Genomic DNA, 27,024 nt, shown 5'->3' with positions numbered 1-27,024 from the left:
TGAAGCCTGTTCTGTCTGGATGAGGGTTAACAAATTTAATCCAGAAGAGTAGGAGGTGTTGGTTGGAAATTCTGTCATTTGGGATGAAGGTGTACAGTCACTATTTCATGGGGTCATGTTCCCTTGAAGATTCAGTTTAGCAATCTGGGAATACTTCTGGATCTGTCCTGCCCTTGGCTATTCAGGAGTTGGTAATGGTGGTTAAGAATGTTTATCAGTATGTCTGTTTTGCCTCCTGCAGTCCTGTCTAGAGAATCTAAATCTAGCCTCGATTATCCATCCTGTGTTGACATTCAGGCTTTAGTTTTTACAAAATACAGGCACTGGGCTATTGTCCTGTGTGCTTCATCATGAACACCTCATGCTGATATTGTACCATCTGCATTGCTACCATTTTGCTTCTGAGCCCCATTCAAGGTGCTTGTATCATCTTGTGAGTTTGTATAGAATTGCATGCAGCTGATGATCAACATCTTAGGCCCAGCTCTCTGCCCAGCTGTCAGCATAACTGCTCTCGAGGCCCCTCTTTGTGGTAGGTGCCATACCTGTGGAACACTCTAGCAGAGAAGGTCCATGTTACAAGCTAAATGCTCTTAAGGCACTTCTTGAGAACCTTCCCTTTTCACTCAAGCTTTTAATTGGTTTTAGCCTAGTTCTGCTGTTTTATTGCATGTTATTTTTAGTTGCTGGAATCTTTGAATTTTTGGCTGCTGATTGTCGTCTTGCTAGCTTTAGTTGTGGATGTTTGGTTTTTTAATTGTAAATTGCTTTGTGTGATTTTTTTTAAAGAGAAGTGGTATATGAATTTGTTAAGTTATAGCTTGTCATGCCAGTTCAAGAAGGAAAAGTTAGCATTAGGGGAAAATGGTAGAAATGCAACACTGAGCATGAATTTCATTCTCTCAGAAGTATTTTGTTCTTTGAGTACCTACGCTGAAATTTTCTGTACTTTGTAATGACACACAGGTTATCTAATTTCTTATACTGCTCAGAAGCTCTCACTTGGATCTTATTTATACATATAAAGACTGTCTTCAGCAACTAGTTAGTGCTATGAACATTAAAAAAATATGAGAAAATACCCTGTTGTATAGGTTCATACTGATTATCCACAGATTCAGGACCCATAATTCTGAACTTGTGGGCTTATCTAGTCCTTCCAAATGCAACTGAGGCTGTGCTCTGGTCAGGTCCTGAGGGCCTTTTGAGGGCCAGGAAATTTGATCTTGGCCTCCCCGACCCTCAGAAGGCCTTCTAAGGCCTGTGGAAGGCTGAAAATGGCAACTTTTGGTTTTTGGCTGAAAACCAAAAGTTGCGGTTTTCGGAGACTGGATGCGACTGGAGCATAGCTCTGGTCATGTTCGTAGGATTACAGGGTGCCTGACCCCTTGGATTTCATTATCTGTTGGTTTTGGCATCTTGGGGGTGTGTGTCCAGGAATGGAACTGTCGCAGATGCATAGGCATGAGTGTACTTACAGTTTCAGGTGTTTAAATTAGACGTTTTAATATCCATTTTGATGTAATGCAAAAGTTCTTTGCTTTGTGGATGGTTTCAGAGACCATTAAAAAATTTATTAAGGGAGTTGATCAGTGCCTTAACCAAAGGAAAGGCCTAGATCCAACTTAATTATATTCTTTTGGCTTTGCTAAGCATTAAGTGAAAGTATTTATACTGAAGTGAGGGACGAAGTAAAATGCTTAGATTCTTCTCTTCCATGAATGAACTGGATGTGTATAGACCTGTGAGGCTTCCCTGTGATCTTGACCCACAGCCTGCCCTGTGTCCATATCCCGTTCTCTCTCCCTTCCCTTGTGAATGAGGGGAAAAAGAGAATGGAACTGGGGAAACTGGCTTGCAGCCCTGCAGCTTTCGGGAATCTATCACAAAATCCCTTTGGAGCAGGGCTCCCCCTTGACGCATGTGGCATTGTTTGGTGACTGGCATTCTCGTGTAAGGAGGCGAGAGACTAAGGGAAATGAGGCCTGCATTTAGGAGTGTGTTTACCTCTGCAGCCGCCAGACCAAATTTGCTTTCATTTCTGGCAGGTGTTTTGCTGCAGTGTTGGGGGATGTGCCATAATTACTGGTACTCATTAAGCGAATTGTATCATTTTTTAAAGTTAAGTTGCTTCCCTGTTCAGTCATGCTCTGTGGCTTGGGACTGGCTGCGTGCAAATATATGAATAGGACAATGTGTGTTAGCTGCACAATGGTGATTTATAACCACATTTCTTACTGTCTCACAGTGCAGTCTTAACCACCTTACCAGCACCAATGCAGCTGTGCCAGTAGGGCATGTGCTGCATTCTCTGGTGGTGAGGGGCAGTCATGGAGGCCTCCTCAATGTAAGGGAATGTTTGTTCCCTTACCTCGGGGCTGCATTGACAGTGGAGAGTTGGTTATAGTTGGGCTGTTAAATAGCTAAGGAAAGCATTGAAGTCACAATAGCGGTAACAAATCACTTAATTTCAACTAGTCATTAAGGGAGTTGATCAGAGTTTAGGTGGAGACAAGCACTGAAGGAGTGTCTGAACTGTGACAGTGCAGAAGTCTTGCGAGTTGGCTTCCTGTGAATGCGTTTAATGCTTTGTTGCACTACAAATGTATCTGTGATTGCATGGTAGATTGTGTGGAGAAATGAATAATCTGTGCCAGATATAAACGGGGGTGTGTGTGTGTGGTTTATATGACAGACCAATGGCCGTTAATGCTGAAAATCTTTTAAATCCAAATGCATTTATGATAATGCACATATGCAAAACATATGATTAGTTATTAAAGAAGTAGATGGTGTCTTTTTTTCAAAGTCTGTTGAATTGTAATCATTTAAATTGAGGGTTCACTATACTGGATTTTGGGAGCTTAGAAAAGAATTATTTGTGCAATAGAAGCACTGCCAGGAACAGCAGTTTATGGGTGATGTGGCATCAGTTAGGAAAAAAAAAATTACTGGTGGTTTATGAAACACAAAACAGTAAATAGGACTTTATTTTATTCTCAATCTGAGAATTTATTCACTAAATTCAAATGAAAATGATGGGAATGAAAAGGAATAATCAGTAACATGCAACTTTGAATCCTTTAATATGAAGCGAGTCAAGTCATTATCAACAAATGATTCTAATTTTTACTTTTCTTGCTTTTCAGGTTCCCCCTCAAAAAACCTACAAGGTGAGGATTTTATTATCTATGCAGGTTTTAGCTGGGCATTGGTATAAGTAGAACAGGTATTGGTAGAAGGCAGGGATCTCCAAACCCCGGCCCAGGGGCCAGATGCGGCCTGCGACAAGCATCTGTCCGGCCCGCAGCCAGCCTCTTGTCCTCTGAAGACTCTGGCCCACTCAACTGAACATGGCTGGAGATGTGCTCTGGTTGCATCTGGAGGGTGTTATGAGGGCCAGATAGGTTGAATGAATGAGCCTATTCATTCATTTATTCAGTCATCTTAGTTCCATCTCTAATTTATTTATTTAAATTTTATATTTAAACTTTTTTTTCCAACCTTCCACACCACGCCAGATATTTGATGCCAGCCAAAAAGTTTGGAGACCCCTGCTAGAAGGTATAACTGTCCCATGAACCTTCAAATCCAGTTGTGGGCTCTGCTGGATCCCCAGAACGCTACTGCTCAAGATACATTCTTTGTGAAAGAAGAGTTGAACCATGTATATGCCCAGTTGGCTTCCCCCAGAAATTTGTGGGGAGCTCCTCCCATTTTACTGTAGAACCAGATTAAAAAAAAAATTAGAATTATTACATTCAGATTTAGGAAGCTCCTGGATACTCAGAGTAAAAGTGAAGGTGACCTTTCACCCTGGATTATTGGTTATATTGCTAAGAAACTAATGACCCATTATGGGTGTGATGCTGAGCTTTCTTACAGCCCCGCAGAGTAATATGGTGCTTATAATTTGATAGACTTCTAAATTCTGAATGACTGAATTTTTGTGACTGCTCACTCTGCATTTGCGTTCGTTTAACTTCAGGCACGGCAGCATTCTGAGCAGAGAGTCTCCAGCGGACAAGAAGCAGAAGGTTGAACGCTGCATCAGTGCCCATGACTTTGACCCCACAGGTAGAATCTTCATGGCCTACCTGGCAAAAGTCTATTATTTTGTAGCTAACAACTTTTAGAATAATAAAAAGTCACGCAGCCTAACATCCAGGCACTATTGCTGGTTTTCTTTGATGCTGACTGCATATTTTCAGGTATCTTTTTCATGCATGTCGTTGCATGATGTTCTTTACAGCTGTGCCCTTTCAGTTAGGTATATAATGGATGGCTGTAGTGATAACTGAAGTGAAGGATGGTGGTGTTGGAATCTGCTATGAAATTGGTTGTGACGAACTGTAGCTCCTTTAAGTTGCTATCTCTCTGCATTAGGGTTTTTAAGGCTTATGCAGAAGTATAGAGTTTTAGTTATGAATTTGAACAGAGCACTGCCTGAAGGAGTGTCTGGAAGGTTTAGGGTCAAACTATATACAGTATGGAAGGTTCTTATTTTTAGTTAAAAGTATCTGTAGGAGCTTAGATGTTTAGAGGTGTGTGGGGAGATATAGTTGCCCTTTCACTATACAATTTTTTTCTTCATGTAAATTTCCTCCCATCTTTTGAGCTGTTTGCCTGGCTGGAGTGAACATTGGAAACAGCATGGGATGGGCAGGAAGAGTTAGCTCTCCCTTCCATTCTCAGCATTGCAACTCCAATCAAAATCTGAGCCACTTCCAAGTCTATTTTTAAGTAAGCCCATTGCTTTGAAGAATTCCAGTCATGGATCTCCAGCATCTCATGCAGTTTGACCCTAAGGCTTCAGAAATGAACAATGCAACATGGACTGAAGTCCTTCAGTAAGCTGCCTTTAGGTGGAATTTTTTTTTTGCAGGACTGGGAAGCAAAAACCAAATATGCTGATTCACCCACCTGACAACATGGGGATTATGGTGACTCATAATGGTGACCCATCCCCACAACATGAGGGTTGTGTGTGAATCACTGGTGGTCTAAAGAGCAGATCATGTGATTAAATCTGCACACGTGGAACAGTCAAAATGAAGAGTTGCTAAGAGTTTTGATGTGCTAATCTATACAACAGTGTATCACTTCCATGCTCTAATCTCCCCTTTCCTGGTAATTTCCTTTGCACTTATATGTTATCACTAAATTATTCAGTTTGCATGTGTGGTTTGGTACTGTGTGAATAAGCAGTCAGGAACCCTGGGCTTGTATACTTCCTCTGCTTGTACACTATAGTTGACTCAAACCGGAGGAACTTGGTTGCCATGCACAAGGGGAGGAGGAAGCACACAACCAAAAACTGTTGATGATTATTGAGTGTGCTGTTAGTGCCATTTCTTTCATAGCATCTGAGACTATCAGCAGTAAGGTACTGGGCTAGTTAACCTGCTAAGGCTACTCTTGTCTTTGGATCAAGTGTTTTAAAAGTACTGTAGGAGCCAGTGACCATCCTTTGCAATTTTCTGAATGAAGTTGCACTCAACTGTGTTTAAACAGAAAAGCACTCTTAACAGGACATATCTGTTCACTTTCTTTCTTTCTCCCTATACTTGTAGACCATCTATGTTGCATTCAGAGTCTAATCCTGTCTTGGAAATTAGTCTGCATGTGAAGGTTCCACCCACCCCAACCTACTAACCCAGTGACTGCTGTGTGCTCCTAACTGTGTGACTGGCTTGCGGGTGAGCCTCTTGGCCCCATGTGCTGTGTTGCTTTTTGTCTCTGCACTGTACTGTTTAGTCTGTTGTTCCTTGAGATCGTGGAACAGGTGAGAGCTGACTCTGAAGGCTATAGAATGTGATATGCAAAGATATGTAACTGAAGAGAGGGTCAAGTTTGTTTTTATTGATACTCCCTAGGCTATTCTTAAATATGAAATTCCCAGGGATAGAAAAATACCTCTGTTCTTCCTTTCCCCTCCCGATTTATCAAAAGATAAAACAATAATAAAAACAGTAAAACTGAATTTGAAAAGGCACCATAAATCTGAAATCAACAGCAAGGGGAAAAGTAAAAACTAAACCCCCAAAGCCAAGGAGAATAATTTGGTTTCTAGCCACCACCAGAGTGTTGGCAGAGGGGAAGCCTCCTGATGTCCAAGGGCAGATGCAAAGCACAACTATGTAGAAAGCACTCTCTCATGTTGTGGTAAGTCTGATTTTACAGGCAAGTGCAACCCTGTCCAGGACAGGCTTGACAACCTATACCCTGAATGACAGGTGTCTTGACTAAAGATCACAGGTCTCTTGACTGTATCTTGTCTGGATTTAAGTTCACCTTGTTTGTGTATTCCTGTCCCTCACTGGCTCAAGACAACTGCTCAGAACTTCCACAGCCTCCCCAGTGTCGTATGGGGGAGACAGAGAGCTGGGTGTCCACTGCATATTAGTGTTTCCCAACCCTCTGAAACACACTGGAGGAGTTAAACAAGGGACAAAATTGAACCCTGTGGTGTACCAAAAACCAATAGCCATGATATTAAGCAAGTGATTCCCAATGCCATGTTCTGCGGTATCCCCTTCAGAAGGGTTTGGAGTCACTGTTGCATGGTGCTCATACTCTCTGACTTGGCCAGGCACTCCAGCAGGTGTGGTCAATGGTATTGAAAGCCAGTGAGAGGTCCAGAAGAACCAGTAGGGGATGTACTTCCTCTGTCCACTTCCTGGTGTAAATAATCCCCTAGGGGAATGGTTAACAATCTTTTCAGTGCTGCAGCCCACCTCGTCCTCCAAGATGCTAAAACTGTCAAGGCATACCATCAGTGTTTTTTTGACAACTGACAAGGCACACCATGCTGCTAGTGGGGAGTTTGCATCCCTCAGTGGCCCTACTAATAGATGACCCTCCTGTAGCATACCTGCAGGCCATTTGTGGCACACTCATGTGCTGCAGCACAGTGGTTGAAAATCGCTAGTCTAGATAATCACTGTCTTCCAGGGATCCCTATCGTTGGGTCATCACTATGTGGTCAAAAATGGGAGGTTAGGGACTAGTAATTATTCGTTATGGTGGCATTTGGGGGTGGGGGTAGACAAGTTCTGTTTTAAGGTAGGAATGTACCACATCCTTTCCCAGAGATGTATTAAATCATTCTTCCTGCCTACTTGACCCGTGTCCTCTTTCCTCCCCCCAACAGCTTTTATCAGCCAAGACAGACAAGGACTAAACGTGCATTGTTGACATGTTTCAAGAGTCCTGTCCACTTACCCGTTGTGTACTGTCTAAAGTGTTTCTCAAACTGTGGGTCGGGACTCACTAGGTGGATCGTGAGCCAGTTTCAGGTGGGTCCCCATTCATTTCATTATTTTATTTTTAATATATTAGACTTGACGCTACCATGATATGTGACTGCACTTGGGGAAATGTTACAGACCTGTACTTTTAACAAGCTACTATGTGTATTTTTTTTAACAATGTTAGTAAATGGTACTTGTACCATGAGACTGAAATTGGTTATAAAACAAGCTGAAATGCTTAGGCAAATAATCCTCTGATGAATTTCTCCAGGGAGGGTGTTCCCTTTAAGGAGTCAAACAGCCAAAAGAGACCCTCTTTCTGGTCATTACATTTGGTGCACCTGGAGGAGTATGTCAAATGAAAGGGTCAGCAGGGTTGTGTGGAAGGAGATGGGCCTTTAAGTGACCAAGCTCAAAGTTTGCCATGTTCGAATAAGGCTCTTTATTAATATTTGCTGGTTGAGATCCATGAAGTTGTTTGGACTTGAACTTAAACAACCTGGGTTCGGGTTCTGCCTTGGTCATGGTTTCACTGGGTAATGCCTCATTTCTGTTTTCAAGCTGAAGTGAGTAAAGACTTGCCTCACAGCTTGATTATGAGAATTAAAAGTTTACAAGAAGTATAAATGTAAAAATTTATTTAAAATGAAGACGAACCCTCCTAACTCTCCCAAGCAGTTGTTGATCTGCTTAAAAAAAAATACAACATTTGGGAATTTTTTTTAAACATTCCAAAGGCTGCAATTCAATTCACACCAGGAGTAAGCCCCTTTGACTACCATTGTTAAAAACTTACACATGTTAAAAGTACAGATCTGTAACAATTCCTCAAATGCAGTCACTGTAAACTTGATGGTGGCATCAAGTCAAATATGTTGAAAATAAAATATACGTTGAAATGAATGGGGACCCACCTGAACTTTGCTCACGACCCATCTAGAGGGTCTCAACCCACAGTTGGAGAAAAACTCATCTAGACCTTTTAATCTTGGGCATTTAGGATCCTTTGACAATTATATCTTTAGGTATTGGTGGTTTGCTCTGGAGAATCATTATATGATCCCTAGACTTTCTGGGGATCTTGGGTAACATGGATAGGAAGGAAGCTTTTCTCAAAAGCTAGAGTTGCTGCCATTTCTCATCTATATGGATCAAACCCAGCATAAAGCAGCTCATTCTGTTTGTTTATACAGCACCATCAGTGAACATGGTGCTTTAGAACAGTGTTTGTATGTTAACCATGTATAGAATATATTTTCATTTTAGTAGTTGGTGTAGAAAAGAGCTTTATTGTGGTATCTATTTTTTTCTTTCTTACTAGCACTTTACAGTATGGTGTTATCTGTACAAGTCACACTTCTGGTTTCAAAATGTTATCATCTCTGTGTTGCTCATATCTTATTTGTGTTTTGCATGAATTAACCCAATTGCACAAGCCATTCTAGTTTTCATGAATTTTTTTCCCCACGTTGGTCTCCATATTTCCTATATCTTTCTCCTTTTCTCCTGCTTTCGTGCAGATAGCTCCTCCAGGAAGACAAAGTGTAGCTCAGAGGAGAGTAGATCCGAGACGTATGGTAAGCTGAAGCAGCTGCTGCAGCCTTGTGCCTCTGTTCAGTGTGCTCCATGCTGTTGTTGTGTGTGCCCAAGGTCTCTGCCCTTTACCTGCCATGCTTGGCTCACTCTGCAGCAGGGGAAGCGAACTCAGCTTTTAACGTGGCTTAAATGTGCAAGCTTGCAGCTGATGGATGCTAACTCATACTAACCCCCATGTGGCAAACCATCATTCGTCCTCTGTGTTGTTTTCTATTTCCTCCTAGGAAAACTGTTTTTGGCCTGGAACGTTCTTCAGGATTTAGCTGGAGAACAAAGTCTCCAAAGTCTTACATTGATGTGGACTAATTAGCACAAGTACTGTTAGGCCTATGTTGCATTTTTTTTCTGAAGAGACTCATGCTGGGCATATGTCAGACCGTCCGTGAGGTTGGCCTAGACAGCAGATTGGCTGAGGGCTTCCACCTCCATCTGCCAACTCATTTCCGTGGATACTCCTCCTCTCATCCCCTTGATTGGGAAAGGAAGAGGGGGACACTCTAGCCCACCACTTTCTATTCCTCACTTCCTTTTTAAGACAAGGGCAAAGGCTAGCACATCACAAGGTAAGGGGGACAGCCTTTGGCATATCACTTTGAGTGCCAGGAGGTCTTGGGCCAGCTCTAGAAGAGTTTTCCATTGTGGTCTCTCCTGACCTTTCAACAAATAGAAAATAAATAGAAGTACACAGAAATACACTTAGAAGTGTGCAGCACAAGCATGGGTGGCTTGGTAGCTCAAGATGTTAAACTTCTTCAGTGAATTGGATGAGGGGCACTTGCTCTGTGGTTCTGTCTGGCAAGATAGTATCTGATTAACTCTTGTCTTCCTGTCACTTGTCTTGTTAATGATCAAATTTAGTTTAAATTGATAAATCCAAAACCATTAAAATTTTGTAGCATTCCTTAGGCTTTTTTTTTTTTGGTGGGTAAGTATCTCTTGCAAGGATGATAGGACAGCCGTATAAAACAGGTGCCTCCTGATGTCATGTTTCAGCTCCATAGTCTCCTTAATCGTGTCAGGGTGTGTTGAACCTGCTCAAGAAGGATATGTTTAATGTTGAACCTAGAATAGTTGCTTGCTGCAATCTGCTTTTAGCAACTTTCCTCTCAAAATGAACAGTTCCTAGATTTATTCCTTTTCTACCTAGTTCTTATTTTGTACTTTTCCCTGTAAATACTGTTGTTTATAGAAATGAGAGACCTGTACTGGCTGTCTTTGCTCTTTTTGTTGCGGAATCATTATATGCTGTAGGATGGAATGGACTCGAACTAGTAATGAGCCTCCCAGGATACAGTAAAATACTAAAAGTCCAGGACCCAATTATTTGTCACTCAAGGTAGTCTGGCTTCAAAATTGACTCCTGACCTTGCTGGCTTCTGTGCAAGTGCACCAGGCTCGATAATGGTGTTGCCAAGATAGGCTACTGAAGGCCAACCTGAGCAGCATGGCAGGGGACATAAGTAATGACCCCATAGCTAGAGCTGGACGCTAATGTAAGCAGTAGTGCTAAATCTGGGGATCATTAAAGGCAGGATAGCACCACCTGATCTGGTATATCTGGTATTGCCTTGGTCCCTAAGAACTGGGCGACTGGAGTTTTACTCAGTCAGAACAAGGCATATGTAAACTTCAAAGAACTAAAAGCATGTTCAAGCTGAAAACTTCAGCACAAATTCAGTTATGGGTAACTTGTTTCTTGAATGGTTCTGATTGAGAGAACTCTGCAACTTAACTGACAGTCTCTCAAGGGTGATTTGCCTATCTCTTGAGCAGAAAGCTTTTCTTTTGTAAAAGGAGGAGCTAGATTTTTTTGGAATCTCATTAGGAAATGGTTATTCTTCTCCCCAGCCCCTGGAAGCCATACGTGAGCCTTGTACAAAAAGGAGCAATAATATTACTTCTGTGAAGATGACACATTATCCTTTTTAAGAAGCTGCAACGCAGTGCCTTGTCTTAAGTGTTGGTTTAAGGACCCCCAGACCTTTGCTGATGGAAACTCTTCCTTGGTCTGATTGTGAGAAATCGGCTCCCATAAAGCTTTCTATGAAATCACTAATCTGTCTTGATTATAGGAAATGTGTTGTGTGCCTGTTAGAATTTATCTATCATATGTTTCCTCTGCCTGTGCTGTGTCCTGGATTTTCATGTAGTATAATGAAACATGGCTTCCTACCCCAGGCATTTTTGCTTCCTCTGAGACTTCCTGTTGAAGCCGTGCCTGTGGCTGAGTTTTAGCTGTACATGTTCCATTTCTCCTTCCTTTCCAGTGGTCTTTTGCTATGCTATCTCTTTTTCTCCCTTCTCATGCTGAAAATGGTATGGACTGAGTTATTTAAGTATCTGCAAGGAAATAATATAGTGCTCTATATTGCTGGTGTCTGCAGCGCACCTTGGTAATAGAGCAGCCCACATTCAAAAGTTTCTTTAGAAAATGAGTTATTGGTGTTTATGTATTAAAAGTGGACATCCATGTCTGTTCTACATAAGATGACAAACATGTTGATGTCTGCATACCTCAAAAAAGTGACTTGTAAAGGACAGTCACTTAAGCCATTTCTGCCCAATGTTGCATATACACAACAGGGATCAAATGTGCACACATGTGGGCTGTGCAAAAATGGGTTAAAACAACTGCATGGCATGGATTAGGCTACTTTTAAGAAAATGGTCACAGCTTGGAAAATAATAAACCAATTGGAAATTATAATAAACTAACATGGGTAAAGAGCTGAACTATAAAACACATATTGGCTGTAGAGTATTCTGAGTTAACTGCTATAAGGGGTGCTTATGACAAAACCCCCAGAAATTATTGCAAGAATTGTGACTGAAGTACTGTTTAACTATTCCTTGTAGCTAATTCAAGTATATTACATATTTGTTAGCCAATTATTTTCTCCCGTTTGATATATGGCTTGTCCGGATTGGACTAGTGTTCACAAAGTTATAATCTAAAAGAGCAGACACAGTTGTGCACCTTAAGGCAGATACAATGGAAGCAGTACAAATGGACCTACAGAAATATGGGTTGTGTGTACAAAGAAAATATTGAATTGATGAAACGTGGTTTACAGAAGAAATCTTGTGTATAGTTATCGCTTAACCAGAAGTAAGGAAACAGTTAAGCAACAAAATTGAAACAAATTAATGCCTTGCTTTTTATCTACATTTCCCTGTAGAGATGTCAAAACTGTACTTAAGAGTACAGTTTATGTAAGTATTGTACTTACATAAAAGAGTAAACAAACAAACTTGGGTAGACTTTGCTATACATGGAATGTGGAAGGAAACTGTTCATTTATACAAATACAGGGAAGAGGCCCATATCCATAGATCCCATATCTGTGCTTTCACTTATCCACGGTTACTGCCCTCTGCCCCCCTTGTGCATGTCCATTAGTGTGATTTCAAGAGTTTCCAGGGCAAAGATTCTTCCTTAAATGAGGTTGCTATAAGCTTAGCAACCTCCCAGCAGCCTGGTTGCTTAAACTACACAGAAGTTAACAGGAAGCAGAAATTAACTGCTTCCTGTTCAACTCCATGTAGTTTTTTTTAAAGTAACCAACCTGCAGTAGGGCAATCTGCTATGAGCTGCTAAGCTTATAACAACCTCGTTTAAGGAAGAATCTTTGCCCTGGTAAGCCTTAAAATCGCACTAATCGGCGCACATGTGGAGCGTTCTCGATATCCATGGGGTGGGAGGTGGGGTTCAGAAAGGAACCCCTACAGATAACTGGAGCACATCTGTATTGGCATGGGGATAGCACATTTGACTGTCCTGTGCAAAAACAAGTGTTGGCCAGCATCAGCCTCTTCTTGTGGTGATATGGTCAATGTTCACTGTAGGTGGCATATTTCTGAGGTGGCATTTAAATTATGAACTGGATTTGCATTGTGAATTTAATTCCTAGGGATGCTTTTGGACATTGCACATCACAAAGAGTGAAGGATGCTGATAATTTGCTGCCTTTTTTGAAAAGCAGATTTTGATTTGAAGAAAGCATCTGGCAGTCTGCATATAATTTGTAATGATCTATATCCTTCACAGTTTAGAAATGTTAGATAATGGACTTCTGCCCTGGCCCACTGCTGTATTGTGCCTGTTTTGTGAATTAAAACATAAGCATGCTATATAAGGCAGAGTAACAGCATGATATCCTTGAAGTGGGACAGTGGCCATGGGGGGGTGGGTAGATCTGTCTGTCCATTGGTGACGGCTAGTCATGATGTCTGTACTGTGGGTTCGGAACCGTGGATAAAGAGGCCAGACCAGTATTTTGCTGTCCAGCTTTCGATACATAAGCTATTACTGTTTGTTGAACCAGTCTGAATATGTAGGCCAGTGGTTCTCAAACTTTTTAAAGGCTACTGCCTGATTCCCCCCCCCCCAAAAAATAGTAGCTTGTTTGACACTTCATGCATATGGCCTGAACTGCCCTGTCAGTTTGTCAAACTTCCAGAAATTTGGTCACAACCCACTGGTGGGTCCTGGACCCAATTTGAGAACCACTGATGTAGGGAATATGATCACCTTCCACTACTTAACCATTTTGGTAGCTTATTGGTGATACTCTTGCATATGCTGACCTGATAGTGGTTGGTTTGTCCATGGCTTTTGAGGGAGAGATAGGGTTTATGACAAGGGAGGGTGCTTGTTGCTTGTATGGTGTAGGTCAACCTCTCTGTAACAAAGATTTTTACTTGTTCAAAATATGGTGAATGTACCACAGCACATTAGTGTACTTTGCTGTAGCTCTGTGTCCTGTGATCAATGTTGTAAGCATGACTTCCTGCAATTTCCTTATTTCTGGCCTGATTCCCTATTTGTTCCTGTGCACCTCCTAAATAGGTTCCATTCTGTAGATCGATTGATCGTTTTTCAGCAGGATAAGGTTTTTGTCCGATGCCTACCCCATTACCTTTTGTTCCCTTTCCCTGTACAGGTCTTGTTCAACGTTGTGTTATTATCCAGCGGGATGAAAATGGATTTGGGTTGACGGTCAGTGGAGACAATCCAGTCTTTGTGCAATCCGTAAAAGAAGGTGAGCAGACTTGCTAGGGTCATTTCACATGTTATATAACTTGTACTTAATTTGTATCTGCTTATAACCCATATTTTATTTTTTAAAATTTTGTACCTTGTAATATAGCAAACGTATATTTCAAAAATTGTGTTTAGATTAAACTATCAGTTTTTCACTTCTGATTACTGTAAAAATATGCTGCAAAGAGTTGCCATTGGTTTCTGCAGTGTAACCATTGTGTGTACCAGCTTGTTCCCTCACAATCTAATGTGTGTTCAAAATGGATCATATGCATATATTACGATTTTAAAGTGGAATATATATGCCATGGGATAAAATTTCTATAATAAAATACCTTTTGATGTGTGGCCATTACAATTGGATCACAAAGTTGCACTAAGAACAGATTCACAGGAGAGTTTTTGTTCCTGGGAATACAGTACCCAAAGAGAAATAACACTGTTGCTGGATATAAAATATGTAAAGTGTGAATTTTATTTTAAAGGAAAGAGTGTAAAAAAAATTATGGTGTATACTTGACACACATTGCATGTATTTGGAAGTCTCTCCCATTTTATCACTTTTGTATGGAATGAGCATAAATGAAAAGAATAGTAAAGAATAGTTTTGCAGTTATGTTTAAATATATAATTGCTGTAGCCACTACTAGCCTACATGAGGATAAAGCTTTGCTGCATCGCATGGCAGGAAAGTTGTTCAGTTCCAGAGTCTGAACGGTTCACAAACTGTTGCTGCTGCTTTGCTGTGTGCAACTGATGTAGCTCACTGAGCTTCCCTGTTTTGGATATCATCTTTGCTGTGAACTTGCTAGGTAGTCTTAGGCAAGCCTCTAGCCTCAGATCTTGAGGTGTAATACAGGAATAAGAATACTACTTCATCTTACAGGTTTGCTATAAGGACAGCATCAAAAAAATGCATGTGAAATGCTTTGCACTATGTAAATATTATTATTATTATTGTTATGCAGCACATGTTTTTGTAACACTGTATGTATGGGATGGGTTGCAGTGTCAAACATGTTATTTTCCTAGAGCAGTGGTTCCCAAACTTTGTTACACTGGGACCCACTTGTTAAAATGACACTGTGTTCAGACCCCTAGCTTTACAAGATGGGCAAAAAAAGTTTTACTTTACCAACCTCTCAAGCCTCTGCTTTTATCCTTTTTCCTATGGTGGGGGAGGGCGCATTTGGAGCGTGCATTTGAGCTCCATGTTCCATTGGATCAGAACCACTCTGATGGCCTTGCATTTGCCTGGCCTTCAATAAGAGGAGAGGCACATTTGCCTACTTGCAATTGAACACACATGTGTGGTTCAGTTTTGCTTTCTATAGGTTTCAGTACATTTTCCTTGTCAGCTGGGGAGGGGGACTTCCTTCTTGAGTTTGTTGGGGCCTGCATTCATTGGATCAGACCATTCTGGTGCCATTGTGTTCCCTTCAACCTGCCTTTGAAGTGGACTGAGATACGTTCGTCTGCTCACAAATAGATTTACACATGCTACTTTGTTTTGATTTTCATAGGGTTCAATCTATTTTCCTTATCAGCTTGTCAGTTTTGCGACCCACCAAAAATCAGGTTGTGACCACTGGTGGGTCCTGACCCACAGTTTGGGAATTGCTGTCCTAGGATCTTGCAATCTATTAACTTTTGTAAGGATGGGTTGCCATTGTCTCACTACTTTAGGGGCAGAAGGAAAAGCAGAGAGAATAGTGGTGCATCTTGTCCATGTTACGAGTTTGATGCATTAGTCAGTAAAACAAAGCAGGGTTTAATTTTGTCCCTTGGTAGTGTCTTGTAATGTAAACTCTGTGGTCCATGTGATCCTGGATGGAGTTCTGCTCTGATGTGAAGGAGCAAGGATAAGTGAGAGACAGCATGATGTCGTAATCAATGCGTGTGAATCCAGATTCCGTGCATGCCATGCAGACACATTATCTGAAATGGGGGCTCTTTTTTTTCCTTGTTTGGACACCAGAGCAGAAAAATTCTGGAAACAAAAATGGATTGAATTCTCAATGGCTGATTCTTTTCTTCTCTAGATGGAGCAGCTATGCGGGCCGGGGTTCAAACTGGTGACCGAATCATTAAGGTAGGAACATTTAGTGTCGTCAGAGGAGTAAATTGCTGCTGGATGGAGAGAGAGAGAGAGAGAGAGAGAGAGAGAGAGAGAGAGAGAGGAATGCTTCAGTGGTCCCCATCAGTACATCGTTGTTTTGCCAAAACCTACCTCTCAGGAACATTTGAGGCACTGTGTATTTTCCTATATTTAGAATTGGCAGTAAGTGAGAGTTGTCTGTTGCCAGATGTTGACTTTTTTTCTTCATGGAAAGCACTCTGGTTTCATAACCTTGCTTTGTAAGCTGATGTGCATGACACAAGGTTTCAATTTCATGTCTGCTAAAAGGACTTTAAGTGCTGGGAGTGCGGGTAGGGGAAGGCAGAGCTAGAACTTCTGCTTCAGGGCTGCGCATTGGAATTCGCTTCAACCATTTCTCAAATAGCCCTCGGTCAGGGTCATGAGCAGTCGGTCTAGATATTTTGGCTGTAAAATAGCCAAAAAGAACAACTTCAAAGGTTTTTGCTATCGTTATGTTGAACGTCTGATTTGTGTGACTAAGAATGTTTTGCACAGTTGGCTAGATCTTGCAGAGTGTGTGGCGGGGGTTGCGATATTGGAGGAAAATACTAGTTTATATTAAAAAGCATGGAGGAAATGAAACCCAGGTTTCATTTTGTAGGGTAGAGTTCTTTCATGTCATCTTCACAGTGTCACAAATCACAATTGACAATCCTGTTCCCTTTTCCTAGGTGAATGGGACTCTGGTAACACACTCAAATCATTTGGAGGTGGTGAAGCTGATAAAGTGTGAGTAAACACTTGCAAATTGCGTTTAATCTCCTTAAAATCCCTGAGATGTATTTGGGATGTGTGGTGGAGGTTGAATTGTCCTGAATCACCCAGAAAGCAGTATGTTGTTGGATTTTAGCTATGCTAGTGATCTATTATCTGCCTGTTAACCTATCCGAAGTCCTTGGGGGTGCATTTTTGGAATAAAATATAAAGCAGAATCTGATGTTCTCTGGAAGAGTCCTAAATATTGATCTGAGGACAGTGGGTGGCTGTACTTGTTTAACTGTGTGCAGTTTCCACTGCTTGTTTTATAGCAGCAGTTGAGAAAATCAAGAGTTGCTTATCTGTCAGACCCTACAGTGTAATTCTTTTTTTGTCTTGAGGTTCATTATTCAGTTCACATTAACCCTTTGAATGCTGTACATTAACTCTGGGATTGCTGTACCCACCCTGTTCTGGTGGGTTGTATGCACTACAGCTGAAGCAGGTGGAGTTGATAAGATGGCAGATGCTATTTCAAAAGGAGCAGTTTAACCCATGACTACTGTACCAGTGATAGTCCATTGTAGTTTACTGTTGCCAAGTGTATGGGGGCTAGATGAGTAAAACAGTTCAACTCATGTAATTGAGACCCCTCATACAATCTGCAAAATGACAGGTGTACATTCAGTTTGAAACTGGTTGAAGGTTGCTCAGGGACTTGGGCCTGTCCCTGGGAAGATGTGATTGAAGGCAATTCGGCATAATGCCAAGGGAAGGCAGATGCGCTTCAATGTCAGTAAGTGTAAAGTCATGCACATTGGGGCAAAAAATCAAAACTTTAGATATAGGCTGATGGGTTCTGAGCTGTCTGTGACAGATCAGGAGAGAGATCTTGGGGTGGTGGTGGACAGGTCAATGAAAGTGTCGACCCAATGTGCGGCGGCAGTGAAGAAGGCCAATTCTATGCTTGGGATCATTAGGAAGGGTATTGAGAACAAAACGGTTAGTATTATAATGCCGTTGTACAAATCGATGGTAAGGCCACACCTGGAGTATTGTGTCCAGTTCTAGTCGCTACATCTCAAAAAAGACATAGTGGAAATGGAAAAGGTGCAAAAGAGAGCGACTAAGATGATTACGGGGCTGGGGCACCTTCCTTATGAGGAAAGGCTACGGCGTTTGGGCCTCTTCAGCCTAGAAAAGAGACGCTTGAGGGGGGACATGATTGAGACATACAAAATTATGCAGGGGATGGACAGAGTGGATAGGGAGATGCTCTTTACACTCTCACATAATACCAGAACCAGGGGACATCCACTAAAATTGAGTGTTGGGCGGGTTAGGACAGACAAAAGAAAATATTTCTTTACTCAGCGCATGGTCGGTCTGTGGAACTCCTTGCCACAGGATGTGGTGCTGGCGTCTAGCCTAGACGCCTTTAAAAGGGGATTGGACGAGTTTCTGGAGGAAAAATCCATTATGGGGTACAAGCCATGATGTGTATGCGCAACCTCCTGATTTTAGGAATGGGTTAAGTCAGAATGCCAGATGTAGGGGAGAGCACCAGGATGAGGTCTCTTGTTATCTGGTGTGCTCCCTGGGGCATTTGGTGGGCCGCTGTGAGATACAGGAAGCTGGACTAGATGGGCCTATGGCCTGATCCAGTGGGGCTGTTCTTATGTTCTTATGAATAGGAATGCTGCTGTTGAAACTTGTTTTAAATGCCCTGTTCCCCCCCCCCCCATTTTTTCCTGATTTTTGGACACATCTAACTCCTTAGAAGCTTATGTGAACGTTTTGTGGTCCAAAAGCAGTTCGGTCATATTCCTGAAGCTGCTTTTTCTCCTTGTTTTTCCATTACCAGCCAACTGTACACTTTTGTGATTTGCATCTTTCTCCTTGTCTGGAATAGGCAAGCTCCTACTGAGATTGGCATGCATCCACTGATTGGACAGCCAAACCTGTCTGGGTAAAGGGGTGGGATGGAGTGGCCAGGTGGCTCTCACTCCTTCAATTAGGCATCAAACCTAGGTTATGCTGTAGCAGAAGGATGCTCATGGATGTTTCTGCAAGATATACTGTGAGATCTGGTGTTAGTTTGTGGAAGGCACATCCATTTACCCTCCAGTAAGTACAGGGAGTGAGATTCCTGGGAACAATGTAAGTAGCTAGCAACAGGGACTGTATTTCTAGATATATATGTTCAGAAATTAATTTTGCTTGGTTTGCTCTTTCACTCCAAGCCAGGCTGCATAGATGGGGGCTTTGTGTGCTTTGCTGTTGAGTGGCGTCTCAACTCCATATTCAGGATTTTACTAGTTACAGTACCTAATTTGGTCAAGCCTTTTCTTTCTGTCAATCCAACTGAGTGCATGTACTGTCAGACTGCTTGTACTTTTTCAAACCCCCTTCTCATTTTGTTTTTCTTCTGGACTTCTAATGAATCAGTTCAGTGTTTCTCAATATTTGTACCCCACTGCACCAGTTTACATGGTCCACCTATTGGAAGTACTGCTGGAAGTAACTGGTGATGATGTCATCGCTAGTTACTTCTGAATGGGAGACCAGACGCAATGCAGCAAACACTGGTAAGAGGCTCAGGGCAGACAGGAGGGCTCTTTTGAGCGCACGGAAAGTGCATGCTGGATCTCTGCCTGTCATGCCAAGCCTCCTACTGTTGCTTGACATGTTGCATTGCTGGTCTCATGGGGTCTCAAGGGTACCAATAGACACAACCTCAAGTACAACTGGTGGTACAAGTACCACTGGTTGAGAAACACTGAACTACTAAACACGGAATAACTGACCCTCCTCACCCCAGCAGTGTCTGTTCTAGTGGCTGTCTGCTGGTGTTCTTTTGCATCTTTTAGATTGTGAGCCCTTTTGGGACAGGGAGCCATTAGTTATTTGTTTTTCTCTGTAAACCACTTTGTGAACTTTTAGTTGAAAAGCGGTATATAAATACTGTTAATAATAACTAGTTGTTTTTTTACTCTTGCCTACCTAGCCCATGTTCATAGGTAATGCAGTGGTCTATCACATCTGATTGTTCCCAGATGCTCAAGGTGTTCTTGATTTTAAATAAGAACACCTAGGCTTCTTTGTTCTTCTAGTTAGGGTTTTTCCCCCACATGACACTCTTCTGCCTGGTCTCTTTAACCTGGGTTGGTGGCAGCAGACAGAGCTACCAGTTTCTTCCCCATTCAGCTGTCTTAAAAAGATAGTGTAGAGCAGGAAGAAGTGCATGAGTGCTAACCACTAGGCACTACTCCCTTTGACCAGCCTGGCTTCTCCCAGTACCTTCCTTGACAAATCTATTCAGCAAATTTATAGGATACAGCATCCAATATAGGATAGGCATCCCATTGGATATAGGATATAGCATCCAAATATTTGATGACTGTCATGCCTAAAGAACCTCTTTGTTCCTACTTAATAATGCAAATTGTTGCCCTTATCAGTCTATCTTCTCTTATAGAGAAGTGGGTAGCCACGGCCGTGGCAGATGTTCTGGGTTGAAGAAGTGGTTGAAATGAGAGAGAAACTTTCTCCTGATTTGTCACATGACCAAAAAGTGAATAGAATTTTTTGTCTTCTCTCTACAGCGGGTTCCTATGTAGCCCTCACTGTGCAAGGGCGCCCACCTGGGTCGCCCCAAATTTCACTGGCTGATTCGGAAGTGGATCCAGCAGCATTTGGGCATATGTCTCCCATCATGACTTCCCCTCACTCACCTGGAGCATCTGGAAACACGGAGAGAATTACCAGTCCAGTGCTGATGGGGGTAAGATCTGAAGGATTCTGGGCAGAAATGGGTTAGTTAGACTATATGGGAGAAAAATGTGTTTTTTGTCTTGCTCCATCTGATTTTTTTTGGTGACCAAGTCACAAATAATACTACAGTCCCAGTAGATATTCCTCCAGCTGCAGAACTCAATCATGTAATTTGTATGGAGGCATGAGGAGGAGTCAACTGAGATGGCACTGGAGGGCTCTGCAGTTAATCTGTTCTGTTGCAGAATTGCATGATGGGAATTTGACTATTGTACACCATGACTATTGTCCCTTAACTTCAGTTAACTTTTGTGCTGAAATGGGGAGGTTACGTAGTAGGAAATAAAGTAGTAGTAGTAGTTCAATGCTTAACTTTTTTCAAAGGAATAAAAGTGGACCAGTGAACATGTTGTGTGAAATACAAAATAGACTACATTTTAACGTACTTCTGAAATACATAGTAGAAGATCTGTTTAGAAATGAATAAAATAAGTTGGCAAACTTTTCTTTTCAGGAGGAAAATAATATTGTCCATAGTCAGAAAGTAGAGATTTTGAGGAAGATGTTGCAGAAGGAGCAGGAGCGGCTGCAGGTACTGAAGAGGGGATATTCCAGGGGAACAGATCACTTGCTGCTTGCCAGTGTGGCCATTTTAACAGGGCTCAACACTCTGGTCCAGTTCAGACAAATCACAAATGGGCCTTTGTAAGCCTCCTGCCTACACGTTCCCTCTTTGGCTTTCTCCTCATGCATTGGGAAGAGATTGAAAACATCAGGATGCTCCAATTTATTCAGAACCAAACCCAGAAGTTTTCAGCCTCCTGTTGCGCACAGAGGAGCAGGAAGGGGAGACATGCGATCTTGATCCCCACAGTGTCTGAAAGAGAAACAGGGGCGATCTGTGTCTGTGGCTGGCATCTTTGACATCGGGCAGTCCTTCTGCAGCTTCTGTTTGCTCTCTCCTTCCAGAGGGAAGGGCATAGAATCCTGGACAGAAGGCCCAATCCTATCCAATTTTCCAGCGCTGGTGCATTTGTGTCAGTGGTCATGCACTGCATCCTGTGGTGGGGAGGCAGTCACAGAGGCCTCCTCAAGGTATGGAAGCATTTGTTCCCTTACCTCAGGGTTGTGCTGCTGCTGAAAAATTGGATAGGATTGGGCCCTAAATCACTTGGTGACTCTGGAGTACAGAGGGAGGTGGAGTGAGGGCACTTTTGTGAACGGGCATCTTTTGATGATAGCCAGACTTTGAATCCATTTAGCAGCAAATGAACTCCCATAAACATCTCCACCTAAATAGTATACCTTTTAATTGTTACCAATAAATATAAGCAGTAGCTTAATCACATGGCAGCTTTGTATGAAGTGGTTCATAAGTGCAGCAAAGGGACTATAATGTTGATTGATTCTGCAAACCTTTAAATTTGTTCAGTCCTTGCAAGAAGATCACAGCCGCACTCCCACTTCTCGACTGCCAAAGGAGATCCAGGAAACCAGGAAGCATATCCTGCAGCTTCAGGAGCAGTTGTCAAAAGCAACAGGCTCTCCTCAGGTAATGGGAATGTGTGCGCTCCTGGGCAGGCTATCCTACTTGGGAATGCTGTATGGGAGCAAGCTGTTCTCAGCTGCATTTTGTGCCAGTTTGCACAAGTCTACGCAGCTCTCTGAGAGGAGTAAATCAAAGGATACACAAGTAACAGCTTGGGCTTCCTTTTAATTGAGCTTACTGAAGCTGATGATTGATGGGGAGAGCATTATAGAGATATATTAAATACTGTAGTGAGAAACTGCATGCGCTCTCGTTGTTAGTCTGGCTGGGGGATAAGAAAAGCTCTGACCCTCTGTGCATGTTTTGTGTAGCCTTTAAATGACAGGCCAAAGTGTGTTTTTGCAAATAGCCTTCCTGTCAGGGGTAATGTGTCATTAACATGGTCCTCTCTTGCTCCTACCAAGGCACTGTATTGTGTGATGCTTGCTGTTTGTGACCCAGCTTTGTCTGTTTTCAGGAAGGAGTTTTGTCTTCCAAACTTGTAGCAGAGTCTTTGGAGATCTGTGAGGTAGAAGCTGAGAGCGGGGATGGGCTGAACAAGGGGGACTCCAGCATCAGTGATGGCTCCCAGCCAAATAGTGACACTGCTGAGGTGAGGACTGAGACCTCTTCATTTTGCTCTGTCAGTGAGGTTGGTGTTAGGCCAGTGTCCTGTCTCTGGAGAATGGCCAGTCCTCTGTAATTCTGAGAGAAACACTTTCAGGGCACCCACTTATCTCTACTGTGTCTGAAGCAATCATGGAGGGTTCTGTAGCCACCATTACTTGATACCTTCCTTAAAAGCTACTTCCTATAATTTTACTAATACTTTTCAAAGATATTAGGATTGCTTTATGTTCACCTTGGCCCTTTGGGGTAAGAGAGGCTTGAGGCTGAAGCAGAGTCACTTACCCAGTGAGCTCCCTAGCTGATCAAGGATTTGAACCCAGCTATTTTCCATTTAGGGCCATTTGCTGCATGGCACTAAGTCTGCTAGGTTGTTTTCCCCAAGTTGGCCCATTCATGTTTCAGTTCCACTCGTTAATTACTTTTAGGTGTGTTCTTCCCAGTGCCTCACCCACCTTTGTAAGCACAGAAGATATTGGCAGCGTGCTCTGCTTAGTAAGAGAGCGGAGGACTGAATGTGATGCCGCAAGGAAGCTTGACACATGGGTCTTGGTTGGCAGGCTGGTAAAGGAGTGCCATGTTTTTCAAACCTGTGGTTTCTTGGCATGTATCCAGTTACTGGGCAGAGAAGAGCAGCATTAGGCTTCTCTAGAGAACTGAGAGGGAATAACAGTACCTTTCAGAACATGTAAGAATCAATTATGTGGTTAGAATGACTCAAACTTGAAGGGGCAATTTGCCATCAAATGGAGCAGAGGGAATGAGTCTGGTTGCTGCCACAGAGTCCTCGGTCCCTTTCCAGTGTGTTAACAGAGTATTGTTTGTTAAGTGAAACACTTGGCTAGATACAAAGGGGTTTCTCTCAGTTGGGACTTGGGGCATGTAATCCTCAAACAATTGTGTGCTAGCCTCTTGATTGACCTATCTCCAGGCTGAATCATGACAATTAAGCTCCAGGAGGTTGTACCTGTTTATACGGGTAGCTTGATCTGTTCTGCCACTTCCCTTCCCCTGTCCCATTTTCACAGTTATGATGCCTCTTAAAAATCTTACACCTTTGAGAAAGTTGATGTTTTTAAATACTACAGCACATGTATGAAAGCTACTGCACTGATGTAAACAAGGAGCTTCCAACTTTAAATTCCTAACAAATATTCAGTAGAAATGAGTATTTTGAAACTGTACACCAAAAGTGTACAGTACTTCAGATCATTAATATGCATTTAGTGAGGGGAGAGGAGTTGTAAGGATTTTACACCTATAAGAAGCATATCTGAAAGCAAAACTTGTCATTTTGCAATCTTCTACTCCTGCTGACTTAAGAACTTTCAGATCCTCACCATTTTGGCAATCTGTCCTTGGGATTTTTTTAAATAGGTGTGATAGCTGCCTTTATTTGTTGACAGGCTGCAGTGCCCATTGTAATATAGTAGAAAGTTCCAAATGGCTCTGTGGTGCCTGGAAAAAAATGCACTTTCTAATTGCTTCTGATGGTAGGTCTTGAATCCGGTGTGACAATCACATCCCAACCACTTTGACAGAATGATGTTTGCCATCTATTTTCCATGTTTCAAATGTGCGCATGTGCAACTTTGAGTATAAGTTTTGAGGGAATGTTGAAGATTTTCTTAGAACTAGAAAAAGTAAAATCCCTGGTATATGAAATTGTTTTAGGCTTTTCACCAGTGAAATTTTACATATGTGTAAATTTTCTCTGAAATCAAGATGTTAAAAAGTGGGAGACAATCTTTAAATTGTTGAAGGCACTTCTTTATTGAACGCTACAAGTCTCATTGCCTTTCCATGTGTTATAAACATTCTGAGATCTTTAAGGACAAGGAATTTTGAGGTCACATTAGTATAGTGTTCTTTTCTGTTCCCAGATTAAGTGTTTGTGATTAGCTTTTTAAACAAGTCCTGATACACAGGACTATGCAAGATTCCAGGAACCCATATGCGGGGCTGGTTCCTAGGGTTTTTGGAATAATTTTTCAGGCCTGATTTTTTTTGGAGGGGGGGGAGGGGAGAAAAAGATGCTTTACAAGTTTGTGACCATTCTTTTTGAGGTCCCCATTTCTTGAAATTGCAGGGACTGTGAAGAAAATTGACTATTGTTTGTTTTCTTCCCAGAGTCCCCGGAGTGCCCTGAAGGAGCGGATCTATCTGGATGAGAGCCCAGAGAAGAGTGAGATTCAGGATACAGTGAGTGTACCATTAAGATCTTGGCAGCAGCAACTCTGGTAGTTTTGCTATCAAGACACTGCTTTTTCCCGTTTCCTTTACTTTTGTGTTCCTAACTTGTGTTCTTTTAAGCAATTACCTGAATTTGTATAGAAATTAAGGCTGTTGTTAGGAATTGAGGTTATGTTCAGGAACCAAGTCAGTCTGTCTTGTCTAAATGTTTGCTAGTATTCTAGTCAAGATTTGTGTCCTTTACATGTTGGAGTTACTTTGCCGTCTGTCAAAAATCAACCTTCAGAACAAGCTTAGGGAGATCACTAGCTCAATAGTAGCGCATATGTAGGTGGTCCCAGGTTCAGCCCCTGGCATCTCCAGTTAAAAAGTTATTGGGCAGCAGAGTTGGCAGAGATGTATGCTGATAACACTGTAGAATTGCCACTCATTCAATAGTACTAGTGGAGGTGGACCAATGGTGTGTTTCAGCCACTTGTATGCACCGCACAGCAGCTTTGTGCATGTGTGCCTGTTCTGTGTCTATAGGGGGAGGTATCCTTTCTTTTAATGGCAAAGATTACAGCACGTGGGTCTGAAGTGTTTTTTCTGCTTTTTCCTGGAGTGCTCTTGCACATGAGAGGCAAACTCTGCAGTCATGCTTGGGCCAGTTCCATCTTGATTTTAAAGAGAACTGATATTTTTATCCTAAGGAAGGCATCTGGCACAAAGAATGTATGGAACCCAAACAGAATTAAATATTGATTGTTGCAGTACAGCAGTGGTACTCAGACTTTTCCGGCCAGTGTCTCCCTTGACCCCCCCCCCGTGGCTGTTGACCTTGACTCCCCATCATGTTCCTGAGGGCTGGAAGTGACATTAAACAGGAAGTGGCCAGAAATATTAAATATATTAAATATATTAAATATAATATGTTTATTATAATATAATATTAAATATATATTAATTATATTAATCATATCATTAATTAAATGCAGATCTTAAAAATATATTATTAATACACAGCAGTATACATGCTTTATAAATGATCAGCTGCTGATCACTGTTGGAGACAGGATGCTGGAGTAGGTAGATTTTATCTGGTCCAGGAGGACTCATTTTTTTAAACTTTGTAAGCATACCAATACAATTGTTTTATCAAATGAACTTTGTGAACAACCAGTCTGACCAACATTACACACACACACCCCTGTGGACCCCAATCCAACTAGTCATTTCTCCCATTCTCCTTGGATAGGATTGTACCCTTTATTAATTTAATGAAATTAAATTTTTCCAGCAGCTGGTGGGGAAAACAAAAATAGACCATGAAAATATATCAGAGCTGATAAGGGTTTGGTTAGGAAGCTGATTTGTCTCCTATACTAGGAGATACACAGCTCAAGCCTGTGCATGTCTACTCAGAAGTAAGTCCCATTAGAGTCAATGGGGCTTACTCCCAGGAAAGTGTGGATAGGATTGGGCTAGCAATCACTTCATCAATGGCTGATGAGTATTCCCTTCAAATAGCTAGATTCATCACTTTAAAAATACAGTCTTTTCTCTTCAGTCAAACAAGATTAATAAATCACTTTAAAAACAGTACCCTTTTTTTGCACCTGGCCAAGTAAAGTGTGTGCTTCTCTCTCTCTCCCGCCCCCCCCTTTGCCAGCTGCATGGAAGCAACTTTAAGAGTCCTGATGACTGGTAAAATAGGAAGCATTTTATTTGGGGAGTGGGAGGAAAGCGGGAAGGTTTGGAGATCGAAAGGGGGGAGTGGAAGAGGGAGGGGGTTGAAAAGAGAGATTTCACTTTGATGAGAAGTGATCCCAGGCTGGGAACTAGGAACCAACCAGACAAGGATCAGCAAGGGTTAAGGACTGCAAGCCGAGCATACTCGGAAGAGGGCGGGGTAGCAGCAGCCACTTTTGAAGCTGAGCAACTCCAGTTTCTTCTGCTTTAAAAAAAAGCACAGAGGACGGGCAGAAGACGGGCTTGTATTCTGCCCAGGGGTGTGACTGTATCGCTGAGAGGACATCACTCGCCTCCCCTTTGAGTTCCTGTCACTGCCCTAAAGATCCATGCCTCACAGTTTGAATAACACTGCAGTACAGTGTTGAAATAGAAAGTACTATAAAGTAGTCTGTATGAAAGTTTTATAAAACAGAGAGTTCTTGGCTCACAGGGTTTGTCA

The 27,024-nt window shown here is 42.0% G+C and overlaps 1 protein-coding gene across 4 annotated transcripts in view; it reads left to right on the top strand.

The window, feature by feature from the left end:
• ARHGEF12 (Rho guanine nucleotide exchange factor 12) overlaps positions 1-27,024 on the top strand; it is a 99,663-nt gene that overhangs the window by 32,581 nt on the left and 40,058 nt on the right. For 3 of the 4 annotated variants that reach the window (XM_066639267.1, XM_066639268.1, XM_066639266.1), the window contains exons 2-12: positions 3,150-3,173; positions 3,989-4,077; positions 8,774-8,830; positions 13,793-13,891; positions 15,936-15,985; positions 16,705-16,762; positions 20,335-20,513; positions 21,018-21,095; positions 21,936-22,055; positions 22,510-22,644; positions 24,789-24,860. In XM_066639267.1, coding sequence (XP_066495364.1) covers positions 3,150-3,173; positions 3,989-4,077; positions 8,774-8,830; positions 13,793-13,891; positions 15,936-15,985; positions 16,705-16,762; positions 20,335-20,513; positions 21,018-21,095; positions 21,936-22,055; positions 22,510-22,644; positions 24,789-24,860 — 961 coding nt within the window. The remainder of the gene's footprint in view (positions 1-3,149; positions 3,174-3,988; positions 4,078-8,773; positions 8,831-13,792; positions 13,892-15,935; positions 15,986-16,704; positions 16,763-20,334; positions 20,514-21,017; positions 21,096-21,935; positions 22,056-22,509; positions 22,645-24,788; positions 24,861-27,024) is intronic. The other variant, XM_066639269.1, reaches the window with a different exon arrangement.

This window comes from Tiliqua scincoides, chromosome 11 (genome assembly GCF_035046505.1).
Source record: "Tiliqua scincoides isolate rTilSci1 chromosome 11, rTilSci1.hap2, whole genome shotgun sequence".
Taxonomy (NCBI): domain Eukaryota; kingdom Metazoa; phylum Chordata; class Lepidosauria; order Squamata; family Scincidae; genus Tiliqua; species Tiliqua scincoides.
The sequence above is the reverse complement of the archived record's forward strand: the minus strand, read 5'-3'. Positions and strand labels throughout refer to the sequence as shown.